Source organism: Erpetoichthys calabaricus, chromosome 7 (genome assembly GCF_900747795.2).
Source record: "Erpetoichthys calabaricus chromosome 7, fErpCal1.3, whole genome shotgun sequence".
Lineage (NCBI taxonomy): Eukaryota > Metazoa > Chordata > Cladistia > Polypteriformes > Polypteridae > Erpetoichthys > Erpetoichthys calabaricus.
In genome coordinates this window covers 180,567,377-180,583,045 of record NC_041400.2, presented here as the reverse complement: position 1 = coordinate 180,583,045, position 15,669 = coordinate 180,567,377, and the positions used below count along the sequence as shown (strand labels likewise).

Sequence of the window (15,669 nt, the reverse complement as noted above, 5' to 3'; positions counted from 1 at the left end):
CGTATTGCATCTTCCTCTTCACAATACCCCATAGATTTTCTATGGGGTTAAGGTCAGAAGAGTTTGCTGGCCAATCAAGAACAGGGATACCATGGTCCTTAAACCAGGTACTGGTAGCTTTGGCACTGTGTGCAGGTGCCAGGTCCTGTTGGAAAATGAAATCTGCATCTCCATAAAGTTCATCAGCAGCAGGAAGCATGAAGTGCTCTTAAACTTCCTGGTAGATGGCTGCATTGACCTTGGACCAACACCAGCAGATAACATGGCACCCCAAACCATCACTGACTGTGGAAACTTTACACTGGACCTCACGCAACGTGGATTCTGTGCCTCTCCTCTCTTCCTCCAGACTCTGGGACCTTGATTTCCAAAGGAAATGCAAAATTTACTTTCATCAGAGAACTCAGCAGCAGTCCAAAGGCAAGACGCTTCTGATGCTGTCTCTTGTTCAAGAGTGGCTTGACACAAGGAATGCGACAGCTGAAACCCATGTCTTGCATACGTCTGTACGTGGTGGTTCTTGAATCACTGACTCCAGCTGCAGTCCACTCTTTGTGAATCTCCCCCACATTTTTGAATGGGTTTTGTTTCACAATCCTCTCCAGGGTGCGGTTATCCCTATTGCTTGTACACTTTTTTCTACCACATCTTGTCCTTCCCTTCGCCTCTCTATTAATGTGCTTGGACACAGAGCTCTGTGAACAGCCAGCCTCTTTAGCAATGACCTTTTGTGTCTTGCCCTCCTTGTGCAAGGTGTCAATGGTCGTCTTTTGGACAACTGTCAAGTCAGCAGTCTTCCCCATGATTGTGTAGCCTACAGAACTCGACTGAGAGACCATTTAAAGGCTTTTGCAGGTGTTTTGAGTTAATTAGCTGATTAGAGTGTGGCACCAGGTGTCTTCAATATTGAACCTTTTCACAATATTCTAATTTTCCGAGATACTGAATTTGGGACTTTCATTAGTTGTCAGTTATAATCATTAACATTAAAAGAAATAAACATTTGAAATACATCAGTCTGTGTGTAATGAATGAATCTAATATACAAGTTTCACTTTTTGAATGGAATTACTGAAATAAATCAACTTTGTCATAATATTCTAATTTTATGACCAGCACCTGTATATATCTGGAAAAGACCTCTCGTTTTAAGAATGAGTTAGTGTTGCACTGTCCTCCATCGCCCTGAAGATGGCATTGCAGGGCAACATGAATTCGCGGACAAGCAAAGATCAAGATCCAAATGAAGATTATATATAAAGATTAGTAGGTTTGATGCTAAAGTAGTTGCAGCCTTTCATTCGGTGTTGTTTATTCAGGGTGTCGGCTCTGCTTCTTTCTAATTGTCATTATTACGAAACCACGAAAGAAGAAAGCAAACTACACATAAATGGTCAAAATAATAGAAAACCATCCATCCATCCATCCATCCATTTTCCAACCCGCTGAATCTGAACACAGGGTCACAGGGGTCTGCTGGAGCCAATCCCAGCCAACACAGGGCACAAGGCAGGAAACAATCCTGGGCAGGGTGCCAACCCACCGCAGATAAGATTTACAGATATTGAAAAAATAGAAATACATTTTATAAAAAACGTATAAATCCTACTATTGTTCTTTTCTGGATGTAGAATAAGGAAAGAGAAAAAAGACCAGCTAATTACATGAGATCAATTATTATCACTGATTGTGAATCTGTTTGGAACAAAAGTCTGCAGCCACAGAGGGTCCCCTGGACTGAGTCTGAGAGCCCCTAATTTAAAACAAATCACAACTGGTACTTCAATGTATCAAATAAAGTGCACCTTAGTTAGCATCAAAACAGATGCAAAGTGCATTTTGGCAGTGAAGCACATCTTACTGGGTGGATGAATTTCACTGCGAGTGACCCTGCCCTGGAATGGCGCCGTCTCCAGAACTGGTCTACCAAGACTGATCTCCTCTGCCCCTCAATAAAATCAGGGGGTTTGAGAATGTTAGGTTAGAAATACAGAAATTGCTCAGCAGGAAGAATCCCACCCCACCACTTTTAAGGCAGTGGCTAACTGATGTTCAGTACTATTTGAAACTGGAAAATTCTCACTTCGACAGTCTGTTCAAAACTCTGCTACAATATGGCAGGATCTAATCAGTAACATTTTAGAATAAGCTTCTGGATCTGGGAAATGGATACTCTTCCCTCTTTGATGATTTCAAACGGTTTGCTGTGGTTGCTGGCTCCCCTGTCTTTCTCTTAGGTGTGGCTGAATTTTAGTTTGTTACCTTTAACTTGATTGTATGGAATGTTTCTTGCAACGGATTAAAATCAATAAAAAAAATACAGAAATGTAGAAGTTAAGGAACAAATAAATTTTGTTGTTTTTCGTTTTCACCAGCAGAGGGCATTAATCAGCAATTCAGCCAAACCTTCTAACGATTCCTTGGACTCAGAAGTGCAGATTTCAAATTCTAGTGGTGCTAAGATGACAGGCAGAGACTTACCACACTGTGGGACAAAACGGAAATAAATAAATGGGAAAATAACCCATCATCCATTTTCACCATTAATGGCAGAGCAGATAAAGCCCACACTGTCCCTGAGTAGCACATTTCCACAATGAGGGGTTCTGCTAGTTCTCTTAAAGCAGCAATTACAAATTATTATACTTTTTCAAGGAAGGACGTAATTGGGCGTGGGTTTCCTCCGGGCGCTCCGGTTTCCTCCCACAGTCCAAAGACATGCAGGTTAGGTGGATTGGCGATTCTAAATTGGCCCTAGTGTGTGCTTGTTGTGTGGGTGTGTTTGTGTGCGTCCTGTGGTGGGTTGGCACCCTGCCCGGGATTGGTTCCTGCCTTGTGCCCTGTGTTGGCTGGGATTGGCTCCAGCAGACCCCCGTGACCCTGTGTTCGGATTCAGCGGGTTGGAAAATGGATGGATGGATGGACGTAATTGGGGAACCGTATTGTATTGTATTGTATCGTATTGTATTGTGGGCGACTTATGATTTTTCTTCTTTAATTCTGTTGAAGGAGAGAGACAGGCATTAGTACACACAATCATCTCTTTATCTCTTGTAATATCTTGTAATATAACGCTCATTCAGGAAGTGGTCCCCTCAGTGGCGGACCATGCATTTCACACCTAGGCCTTCAGTAGTGCTCCGTCTGAATCAGCCCGCCCCTCAAAAACTAATTTATGGTTATAAAAACCATCTTAATATGCAGAAATACAGTATAAAGAGCCGTTGCATCGCAGATAGATAACTTCTGTAGCCACAATAAATGCCTTTATTGAATAGACAAACCAGGGGTGAACAAGTTCCTTTCTACTGCAGCTACAGCCGCAACACACATAAAAAACATCAATAATAACTCATAAACTTGCAATATTATTTAGGAAAATCACAATATTTTACTCACCAAAAATTTGGATTATTTGTAAACAAAGTCCATACTCCTCTCTTTCCTCAAAAACAGTTCAATTACTCTGTCGTTCAGATTATCCGTGTTCTTCAGTTCCATCACAAAGTCCCTTTCTATCGCCATCGAAGCTAATGCTAAAAGTTGAACCTGCCCTGTCGTATTTCTGGCATAAGTTTTAATTCGCTTTAGGGCTGAAAATGTCCGCTCGACAGAAGCAGTGGACACGGGAATGGTCACCGCCAAACATACCAATGTGTACAGCTGCCCCATGATGCTCTCATTCAGATTTTTCTATTACACCATCCTATCCAATCAACGGGTCTGAACACGGTGACATTGCCGTACGCCTGCTAGAGGGCCCTAGTGACACCAACTCAAAATCTGATTGGTTGAAGCAACGGTTTAATCGACATTTATTTTGTGTTAGAGGGCCTGCAGAACGGATTGTGAAGGCCTCTGGGCAGAACTTCATTGACTCTGCCTGGCAACAAATGATGGCTGAAATGTGATTGGTTAAATGCTTTAATACAAAAATACATGTCTGGAAGCAGCACAGCCATCGGAAAAGCTATGAAAGGAAACGGACAGACTGTTTGGAATTATTTAATAAATATTCATGGACAAAATATAATTAACATCAGTTTGTGATTCAGATATTTTTTTAGGCCAGCAGAGAAGGCCCTGACGGCCCACCACTGGGTCCCCTGAGGCAGAGAAGGCTCTGAGAGAATGCTTTGGAACTACAGACTGGGATATCCTGCAGGGATCACATAGTGAGAACATTGAGGAGGTTGTTGACTGCACTAATGACTACATCAACTTCTGTATGGACATTGTAGTTCCAGTAAGAACTGTACGCTGCTATGCTAACAACAAGCCATGGATTACAAGTGACATCAAGGGCCTTTTGAACCAGAAGAAAAGGGCTTTTAAAGGCGGTGATCAGCATGAGCTCAAGCGCATGCAGAAGGAACTCCGAGTCCAGCTCAGGGCGGCGAAGGAGCAGTACAGGAGAAAGCTGGAGCAGAAGTTGCAGAACAACAGCATGAAGGAAGTGTGGGATGGGATGAAGATCATCACTGGTTGCAGCTTGAAGCGGGGTGCCACCATCGAGAGAGATGTGGAGAGAGCAAACTAGATGAACAACTTCTTTAACAGGTTTGACCACCCTAACCCACTCTCACCTCGGAGTACTGCACCCTCCACCCATCCTTCTGCTGATACCAGCATAGGACAGACATCCCCATCCACAATTACAGCAGCCCAGGTAAGCAGAGAGCTGAGGAGACTTTGTGCCAGCAAAGCAGCGGGTCCAGATGGAGTATCACCACGACTGCTGAAGGTCTGTGCGTTGGAGCTGGGAAATCCTCTACAGCGCATCTTCAACCTGAGCCTGGAACAGGGGAGAGTCCCAAGGCTTTGGAAAACATCTTGCATCACCCCAGTCCCAAAGGTATCACATCCTAGTGAGCTGAATGACTTCTGGCCTGTCACTCTGATGTCGCATGTGATGAAGACCATGGAGTGGCTGCTGCTTCACCACCTGAGGCCACAGGTCCGTCACGCCCTCGACCCTCTGCAGTTTGCATACCAGGATAAGGTGGGAGCAGAGGATGCCATCATCTATATGCTACACCGATCCCTCTCCCACTTGGACAGAGGCAGTGGTGCAGTAAGAATTATGTTTCTGGACTTCTCTAGCGCCGTCAACACCATCCAACCTCTGCTCTTTAGGGACAAGCTAACAGAGATGGGAGTAGATTCATACCTGGTGTCATGGATCGTGGACTATCTTAAAGAAAGACCTCAGTATGTGCATCTTGGGAACTGCAGGTCTGACATTGTGGTCAGCAACATAGGAGCGCCACAGGGGACTGTACTTTCTCCGGTCCTGTTCAGCCTATATACATCGGACTTCCAATACAACTCGGAGTCCTGCCACGTGCAAAAGTTCGATAAATTGGACTGGACTGCCAATACTGATGCATGGTGTAAGAAAGGACAGAGCCGACTATACTTCCTTAGAAGACTGGCGTCCTTCAACATCTGCAATAAGATGCTGCAGATGTTCTATCAGACGGTTGTGACGAGCGCCCTCTTCTATGCGGTGGTGTGCTGGGGAGGCAGCATAAAGAAGAAGGACGCCTCACACCTGGACAAACTGGTGAGGAAGGCAGGCTCTATTGTTGGCATGGAGCTGGACAGCTTGACATCTGTGGCAGAGCGACGGGCGCTAAGCAGGCTCCTGTCAATCATGGAGAATCAACTGCATCCACTAAACAGGATCATCTCCAGACAGAAGAGCAGCTTCAGCGACAGACTGAGAAGATCGTTCCTCCCCAAACTATGCGACTCTTCAATTCCACCTGGGATGGTAAACGTTAACATTATACAAAGTTATTGTCTGTCTGTATACCCGCATTGTTATCACTCTTTAATTTAATATTGTTCTTTATCAGTATGCTGCTGCTGGAGTATGTGAATTTCCCCTTGGGATTAATAAACTATCTGTCTATCTATCGATCTATATCACTCACTGTTCTGTTACAACTTTTTAAAACTGTTCATTGTATTAAGATTTGCAGTTTAGCGCCATCTAGTGGGTACAGCTGGTATTTTCCCTCCCTTCTTGTCATGTGAGGTAATCAGGAAGTTAATTTAAGAATCAGGAAGGCTGCTGTCATGTGCATGGAAACACACTAGTCACAGTCCTCTGTCATCTGTACTTATCGTCATGCTTGTGATAGCATTGTATGTATTTTATTTTAATGTTATCCTTCCCAATATATATTTGCAAATGGAAGCGACTCTTTTAGTAGTTTATTAATAATATGTATATAATGGCACAGTAATATACATTTAGAGGATATGTTTGTTGTTAATATAAAGCCACTTAGTGTTTTGTATCTTTTTTTCTCTGTTTTAGTTTCACCCTTTTAATTCCAATAAACCTGTGGATAAAGAAACGACCGTCTATAGAGTTTTGGAAAAGGAAAGGTGTTTATCTGCCTGTGAAAACATGTCGTCTGTGTGGAGGGCAGGACACTCACCTTAGGGCTTGCTGGCTGCCTCCTAAGCGCACGTCTCTGACAACTGTAGCTCTGTAATTCTTAATACTGGTTTGAGACAAACACTGAACATTTAGATTCATAAGCTACATGTCACTTCTTTGTTCACGTGTCTGATGACGGGTCTTGGACAAAGTTCTGCATAAAGTTTAGTCCAAGGTTAAAAGATTAAAATGAATGAGTTAAGATAAATGTTTAGCAAAAATATGTAAGGATTCAGACTGAAAAGCTGCTTTTTTCCCCCCAAAGTAAGAAGCTGAACAAGTGAAAGTAACAATTATTCTGAAGATTAACAAAAGTTGCACAAATACTGTGAAAAATTATAATGTCGTGTCATTTTTGTAACCCACTTAATCAGATCACAACCGTTTCACTGGCGGTCTAAGACAGCATCGCACAGGGTACAAGGCAGGGACAAACCCGGGGGGGGGGGGGGGGGGGGAGGGGCACAGGGCGCCAGTCAATCGCAGGGCACACACACACACAGTAGAGCCAATTTAGTATCGCCAGTCCAGCTAACCTGCATGTCTTTGGACAGTGAGAGGAAACTGGAGCCCTCGGAAGAAACCCACGCAAACACGGGGAGAACCAGAGACACAAACCCCGGTCTCCTTACTGTGAGGCAGCAACTATAATGCTTAATAGAAAAGTCTCTGCTTTTTATTAATAATAAAAACATTTTTTAATTTACATGACTTAAAAAAAAACTAACATTGTTTTAATTGTTTACAAAAGCTAAAATAGATCTCTTGATATTGACATCATCTACTAGGCTGCACAACCTGATTTATAAAGGCATAGTAGTTAAAATATATTCATTTATATTGTACAGTACTTAAAATAACAGATGTACAAAATACATTTATTATTCATTAAACAGACCTGTTTGGTATTTTAAAAAATGATCTATTATAAAAAAAAAAAAATCCTGGAAAGCAAAAGCAAGGCGACGATACGTGATCTTCTTGGAAGACATTTAAAAGACCCGCGAGACAACAGAGACTTGCCACGGTGCTCTCGCGGGACCGTAAACATGAGACGGTGCCAAGAGATTGTCCCAGGGCCGTCACGCGGGGACGCGGAACATGAGATTCTTGCAAGACACGCCGTACTTACAAAAGATATACAAGAGCTCACCCATCAAAAAACACTCAGTAGTGTAAAAGCACGTAGTACACACAGATCACGTGCTCTCAGCACATAAGGACAATACGGAGAATAGAGACCCAAAGGCGTTGGAGAGAAAAAAAGGCAGAGAAGAGATTATGAAAGCAGTGGAATTCGAAAGGCTCAAACAAACGATGGTGAGATACACATGCAGAGAAAGGTACAGAATATGAAAGCAGTAATATTCGAAACAAGTTGAGGGCTTTTTGGTTTTAAGTGACTGTTCGGTCCGATTGAGGGAGGGCGGAGTACAGCACAGAAGACTGATAGCGGGGTATTGATTGATGCAGTAATGGGGTGGAGGCGTTGGAGAGGGTGCTAGAAAGTTGTGTTTGGGGTTAGGAAGTCTGCGATTGTTCAAGTAAAACTTTTGTGACACTTTATCATGTCAGTCGCTACAGTATCAAAGAAAAGATAGAAAAGATCGCATTACCGCAAACAAAATGTGATTAATCATCAGAACCAGGTGTAATTAAAAAAAATAGCAGGACAAATCGAGGTCAGAAATAAAAGACAAAGAGTAGACAAGAAAGTCTTTTCACATTCGCATCATTCAATGCACAAAACATGGATTTACACAATAATGGACCATATGCTATGAGAATCTGGTCCTGGAACAGTTAAAGCAACGACAAGTTAAATTTCAAAGACTACACAATTCGGTCAGGTGTATATTGATGATCACGGAGAAGCGATGCAAATTTTAACAGGCAAAAAGAAAGGTAATGTATATATTCCGCAAATAACAGACACCAAAGGAGATCGTGATATGCCATTCGTATTAAAATGTTTACCGTGAGAATAGCTTTTGCTATGACAATCAATAAATCACTGGGACAAACATTAGAAAAAGTCGGATTATTTATTAGAGAAACAGAAACAATATTCACTCACGGGCAGTTATATGCTGCATTGTCACAACATGTCTCCAAAAAATATTGTTTTTAATGAAGCTGTAAAGTAAAAGTGCAAATAATGAAATTGAAACAATTCCAAAGATGAGAAAAAAATTAAAATTGTATATCCGATTAACCAAACACAGGGGTTGGCGAGCGAAGTGAGCAGGGGGGCAAAGCCCCCTAGTATAAAAAAAAAAAAAAAAAAAAACTTTCACTAAAAAATGACCAAACCCCATGTTCTTATGGCAGACTGACCATAGAATTAAATGTTAATATATATCGTGAAAGCGAGGGGGCACCATGTAGCCCCAAAAACCAAGCATAACACACAAACACAGTCCGGGCTCAAATTAAGCTTTTTTTTTATTACAAAATAACCTTTTTATTAACAACAAGCAAATGTTGTTTCTTCCTTCTCTCTCCACCACACTGCTACTCCTCCAGTCGAGTGCTGACCATCTACCGCTCCCAGCTCTGACTCGCCCAGGCAGGGCAGTGTGGCCCCTTTTATTGAGGAACCAGGAGTACTTCTGGTACCAGGGCTTCAACCCATTGGAAGCACTATGGCCAGCAGCCCCCTCGGACCCCTGCTGGGCTTTGCTATTGGACTACAATTTCTGGCTTTCCCTGCTGGTGTCTGAACAGGCATTGACATCCAGGGATGCTGCGATCCAGCTTCCTGGGGGAATAAACAACCCTAAGAGAAAGGCCTTCCCTGTCCATCCACCTGGGGCTTCCTTTAAAGGCAAGGAAACAGACAGATAAATATGAAAGGCACTACATGATAGATAGATAGATAGATAGATAGATAGATAGATAGATAGATAGATAGATAGATAGATAGATAGATAGATAGATAGATAGATAGATAGATAGATAGATCAAATAAGCGAATGAACTTTATTTGTTCCCAGGGGAATATGCGTCTTTTTACAGAAGCTATTTCTATCTGTCTGTTTATCTGTCAAGACAGCAACGCTGAGATGCGTACCAATCACTGGAATCACAGTTCTAGCTCTGAGCTTGGTGGAGAGCCAGTGGCTGATCTGGCCGCTGTCATTGTGATGGGTTTCCTGCAGATCAGTAAGTGTATCTCATAACTTTGTTGCACACACACCACAGCTTACATTCTCCCTCTCCTTGCGTGAATTCAGGTCACAACACCATTTGTGTCTGCTGAAGAATCTGCTCAGGATGTTCCAATCCCACTGATATCTTTCATGAGATAGCGGTGAGACATGAACTCAGGATGCTGAGATTACAAGCAGCAAGATCTACCATTGAGCTAAATGGAGAACTCCATTTAAGCTGCTGCAGATATGGTGGTTAGTTTTGTGATGTGGCTTTCCTGTGCAGCAGCTCCTTCAGCCTCACAGTACACCACCTTTAGTAGGAAAACACATCTACTGTAACACTAATCAAAGTTCTTTGGGTCATTCAATTCAAATTTTATAAATTAACAAATTAGATGTTTTCACGGAAGTTCTACACTTTTAAGATTAGCACTACCACTCCCATTTATTTCTCATTTTTAATAGTGCTGCCTAAAAATCACATTTTGTTTTTAAAGCTCTTGTTGTCTCTGTTTTTGAACAATTTTGAAGAAAAGGAGCTTCGCAAATGAGCATCAAGAGAAGACTTCTCATTGTAGACAACACAAAGAATTTCTGTTGCTGTTTTCAGAAGGCTACGCTCAAGTGAGCTTACAGAAGGAGATGGGCCCTTTCCAAAGACGAACAGCAGGATAGACAGGTTTGGAGAACTGAGACTTGAAAGTAAAGAGATGGTTCATGCTATTTGTTGCATCAAAAAAGCTTAGAGTCCCGGCCTCATAATCCAAGAATACTCCAACTTTTTCTGGGTCTTCATCAACTTTTACGGGGACTTTCTCACCATTATGAAAGGCCCAGTACTCCCAATCATATCGCTTTAGGCACCAGGAGACTTTATTCCATCCAAGGCGAGTGTACTCGGAGTCCCCTTTTCGACACAATGATTGATATGCTGCTCCTACCCACCAGCCATGGCCAGAGTGTTGAACATTCATTTCCCAGTAATGACAGCCAGCAAAGTACGAGTCTCGGGCAAATGCTTGAAGAAGTTTGTTAAACCTTAAGGGCCCATCAGGTACAGATGATTTCAGCCAAGCACAGCTCACTGTCTCCTTGCACTCATCCAATCTCAAACGAGGATGTAGACTCTCGGGATCAAAGATAGGTGATCGTCCATCTATAATTAAGACAGTAAATAGTTTTTTTATTCTAAATAGAATTTAGAATTACATCATTCCTGTTCTAACATAAAAACTGCTAGGACACATTACCACAACTAAAGTATTTCTTCTGTGATATGTTCTCATGTTCCAGTACTTTATATTAAGTATAATTTATTATTTAGAAGATGAACTATTATCAAAGTCCCGTAGCTGGTTTCCAAAGGCAAAAACCCCTATTGTATTAACTGTTTTTGAGCTAACAATCCCAAGATGCCTGGTGACCCTCTTGAGAAACTTCAGTGAATGTGAGATGTATGCCTGCAACTCTATCCATGGCTTCAGTTCGGGTGTCTGTCTTAGCTGAATATGCCTTCAGAGGCTGCTGCTTTGTCAGCGTTCCTATCCAACTGTGGCTTCCTAGTTTTTTAGAGTTTATATCACAAAAGCTAACAGAAGGTGAATGATGATAAACATTAAAAAGTGCTATTGTTATTTGAAGGTCCATAATCCAAAAGAATAGTCAATAAACAAAGCAGATGAAGTAACATTAGAAAAGCAAAAGCAAGACTTAAAAACACGGCAAAGGCAGAAATGAAAATCCAAAATTGAACCAAGCATTAGACAAAATCATAATCCAAAAACACAAGCTGAGGTCAGAAAGTACTAGAAACTCAAATGGAGTTCAAAATGTTGGTTGTTGCAATGGCACATGGACCACAATGCTAGAAGCCATCATCTGAAACCCCCACATTTTCTTTTCTTTCCCCTTCCATCATGTGACTGTTGCCTAATTAGAGTTGCTTAGCAACACACACAAATTGCATTGAAAAAGTAATAGCAGCCAACATCGGACACCTAGCAGGTTACCAAGCATGGAGTCCAAAGTAGGAGTCCATCCTAGAAAGAAGGGCCCATCACAGAGTACACTTTTACTAAATCAATTAGAATTCTAAAGATTTTCAATTGCATCTTAACATACAATAGAACTGTCCTGAAAACCGCCCTACTATAAGCAATAATTAACCTACTTTTAAATGACAAGGAATATCGTAGATGTCATAAGGCCTGAGCAGTGTTCAACAGTGGCAGAGGTCTTGACTGTTCGTTAAATTCTCGGTGTTCCTAATCTCTGGATTTTCTTTAAAAATTGAGGTCAGATTATCTCTGGGCATAACGTGAGCTACCACAGCTATGCTGACGATACACAACTGTATTTATCAATAGCGCCTGATGACCCCGACTCTCTTGATTCACTGACCCCAATGTCTTACTCGCAAAATTCAAACCTTTTTTCATGGTCGTCTGGATGCAATAGCTGCACTAATTGCAACTTGTACGGCTTCATATGCAGAGGTTTTCTAAGAACACGCCATACTGTTGTTTGAGGAATTCCAAGTTCAATGCTTGCCCGTGATGTGGATTTCCTAGGGCTCCGTTCGAACACACGTCGGATACGCTTGACATTTTCATCTGATGTGCGTGGACGACCAGTGCTTTTACGTTTGCATCTACAACCTTTGTCTACGAATCTTTTATGCCACTTGTAAATTTGTTTATGATGAGGCGGCTGCTTGTTGAACAGTCGGCAGAATTCACGTTGGACTTGAACAATGAACTCACACTTCGCAAATTGCAGCACGCAAAATGATTTTTCTTGTGGTGTTGTTGCCATTTTACTATAAATGAGAAACAGCGCTCGGTAGCATTCACTGGTACTTTTAGGCGGGCTTTTAAACTTTGAATTTTCCTCTATCCAGTGATGTGTGGAATGTGTTTCTGTCTTATACAGTTTGTTTGAAATTAATTTTTGAAATCTGCTCTTTCATTTTAAATAGCCCAGTATTTGCATTGTGTGTTCATTAATATGTGATGAAATGTATGGACAGTTGTTTGTAGTAATAAACACTTTGCTATGATTACAAAACTGTAGTCCTTGCTTCTGAATAACACCATTAGTTGCACTGATTTATACAATTAGATCAAACTCGTTCCAGAAGAAAAGGCAGGCAGCACGGCCTAGTTCTTGCGACTTTGGCCTTCAACACCTAAAGTTGAGGGTGCAAATCCCACTACTGACACCATGTAGTCATGAGTAAGTCACTTCATCTACCTGTGCTCCAATTGGAAAAAAAAAAGAACGGTAACCAATCATCTCTATAATGTAAGTCACCTTGGATAAAGGCATCAGTCCAGTAATAAGCCAAACATATGATATCTTCAAAGAGAACAAAATGAGACTAGGAAGAGAGCTCACAAAACATACCACGCTTTTCAAACCAAATTCTCAGTTTTTGACTCCTGTTACCTCAGTTCTGTCTCGTAGCTCCTTTCTGTCTAAAGCTATTTATCCTAAGGAATTTTAGGAAACACATTTGTGACAAAGCTGAATTTTAAATGAAACATAAATGAGAATCTCTTTTAAGTCTCATGAGCTATTAAAGATCAACCTTTGAGCAGTAAAATTTTCTTATGGCTAAAGTCATATCTTAATGTGAAAACTAAACAGAATAACTCCAATCAATCAGATAACACAGCACCTTGTAGACCTTTAGGGCTCATTTATACTTTACGCTCAGAACGCGTACGCGCCCGCATCATGGCTGCCACGCGTTCCCAGCATTCATTTGACGCGTCCTCTGATCAATTCCTCAGAAATTAATGCAACAGGTGCGCAAGTTGTAGTACCAGCAAAAAGTCGGGGGGCACACTGTGCTAAAAGTCGGAACATGAATTCAGAGTCTCTGTTTACTATCTACATGTGACAGAAAGCTGATTTGAGGACCCTACAGGATCGATGTGGTGAAGCAAAATGCCGACATACAGATGCATTTGTGGTGCTTTTATATTCAAGCATTGCATATTCCCGATCGTAATGACACGATACATTTTAAAAGTCTCACATACCATCTTTTGTGCCGTCTTTTTTTTTTGCAACTTCACAACAGCAACATAATGTACAACGCTGTATTTGAGCCACTGAGAAAAAAAATAAGGACATGGTGAAAACGTGTAGTTTGTGATTAAAGTGGAAATGTCCACTCTAACCTCGTAGTTTATCATTAAAGCAGACCGTCGTAAACGTCATCCCAGTGTTTAATTGCTACGGCAAGCAGCAATAGATCACCACACAGAACACATTAAATGTATGATATTCCAACTTTCTGCAAATTTAGAATCTTTATATTTATACTTGACATCACTTTCATGATGAAATGCATTAAAGTATGTACAGGTATGTTACTTTTTACAGATAAATCGTTAATTTCGTTTAAATAATGAATACTGTTAGTAATTACACACATGGGGGTGACACGGTGGCAGAGCGGTAGCACTGCTGTCTTGTAGGGAGTCATGTCGCTGGTATTCCCTGCTTGGATTCCGCACTTTGTTCCGGTTTTGTTCCAAAGATATGCAGATTTGGGGATTTGGTCCTGCTAAAATGACTCCAGTGTATGTGAGTGCTTGTATTCACCTAGCGATGAGCTGAGGGATTGTTTCTGCCTCATCCCAATGCTTGCTGGAATGGACACATCTCTGGATTGATGGATTTAATCATTAAATGTCCTTTTCAGAGATATTGCGGTAAGGAGTCATCGGAATTTAATGGGTGTTCCAGGCAATTCACAACACAGAGAAGCCGAACCTGTTCTCACCGTCATAATATATCACACTGCCACCAGCTGGATTCCTCCAGATTTACGTAAAGTACGCGTGCAAGTATAAACAGTAAAACACTTGCATAGCAGGAGTATTCGCTGCAGCATGCGTTGCATGAAGTATAAACCCGGCCTTACTGTATATTTGAACCCAGTATGATTTTAGGACACACTCTAATAAAAACTAAATGTATTATTTTATAATGGTCGACCAGTTCTCAGTTTTTTGTTATAGATGTCATACAAGTGGATCAGTTTCATGCAGTATCAATACTGATATAGTGGGAATTAATGTAGTTTGAAAATATGTCACAACAAATTAAACAATGTTAATTTGTGAGGTACAAATGTAACAATTCAGAATGGCAAATCTGTTTGTAGCATAATTCAGAAAGTTCTGATCTGCAGCGTAATATACCACATTAATTTCCCCTTGGGATTAATAAAGTATCTATCTATCTATCTATCTATCTATCTATCTAACAAGAATAAATTCCAGTCTATAAACTCACAAGTACAACAATAATACAGAGAACTTTCTATTGATAGCCAGTTTAATTCTGAATATGTGTAGAATGAAAAGTTTTGATATGGATATCATATTTTATTCGCTAGCCTAATATGAGTGTTGCTTTTGCTGCTCTCGTCTGTTTGTCAGGCATTAGCACCAGAAGTAAAGTCTCCCCCACCAGCAGTATTTTATTGTCATTTTCATCAGCTCAAACATTCTCCCTTTTCAAATTCTTGGTAAGCTTTTCTACGTTACAGAGCACAAGATGTCTCTTACACAATTGTATGCTCAAAAGAGGGATACGATCTGCCTTATCCCAAGTAGGAGGTGAATGTTGAGGAAGTACATACAGGGCCTGATGAGCCTGGCACTGCAGTAGCAGAACAGACCTGACCAGCATTCTCTTCACCCAAGCTGCTATTGTGGCCACCAGTAAGGCTGACGAAGATGAAGACTCCTCATATTTTTCTCGCTGCACAAAAACAGCCTTATAATATCATCCATTTCTACAAAACCCTCTGATAAAGACAAATCATTAGAACTGAGCTCAAAAGACAACATACAGTAAATAATTCTCTGGAACTGATGGACTTGAGGTTCAGGCTCAGAGTGAAGATGAAGTAAACGAAAGTGTTATAAATAAAGCTGTAAAACATACACAGGAAATTAAATGCTTAATTAAGAATAATGGACAGTAAAATGTCATGAAAAACAGGAATATAAATGTATAGTAATGATTGTCTATTGAAAG

At 41.1% G+C, this 15,669-nt stretch overlaps 1 protein-coding gene across 2 annotated transcripts in view; it reads right to left on the bottom strand.

Moving 5' to 3' along the window:
* Nucleotides 1–7,135: 7,135 nt before the first annotated feature.
* The window catches only part of LOC114654928 (tripartite motif-containing protein 14-like), a 47,226-nt gene continuing 38,692 nt past the window's right edge, over nt 7,136–15,669 (bottom strand). For both annotated transcript variants that reach the window (XM_028805791.2, XM_051929913.1), the window contains exon 7: nt 7,136–10,765. In XM_028805791.2, coding sequence (XP_028661624.1) covers nt 10,230–10,765 — 536 coding nt within the window. In that variant the 3' untranslated portion in view covers nt 7,136–10,229. The remainder of the gene's footprint in view (nt 10,766–15,669) is intronic.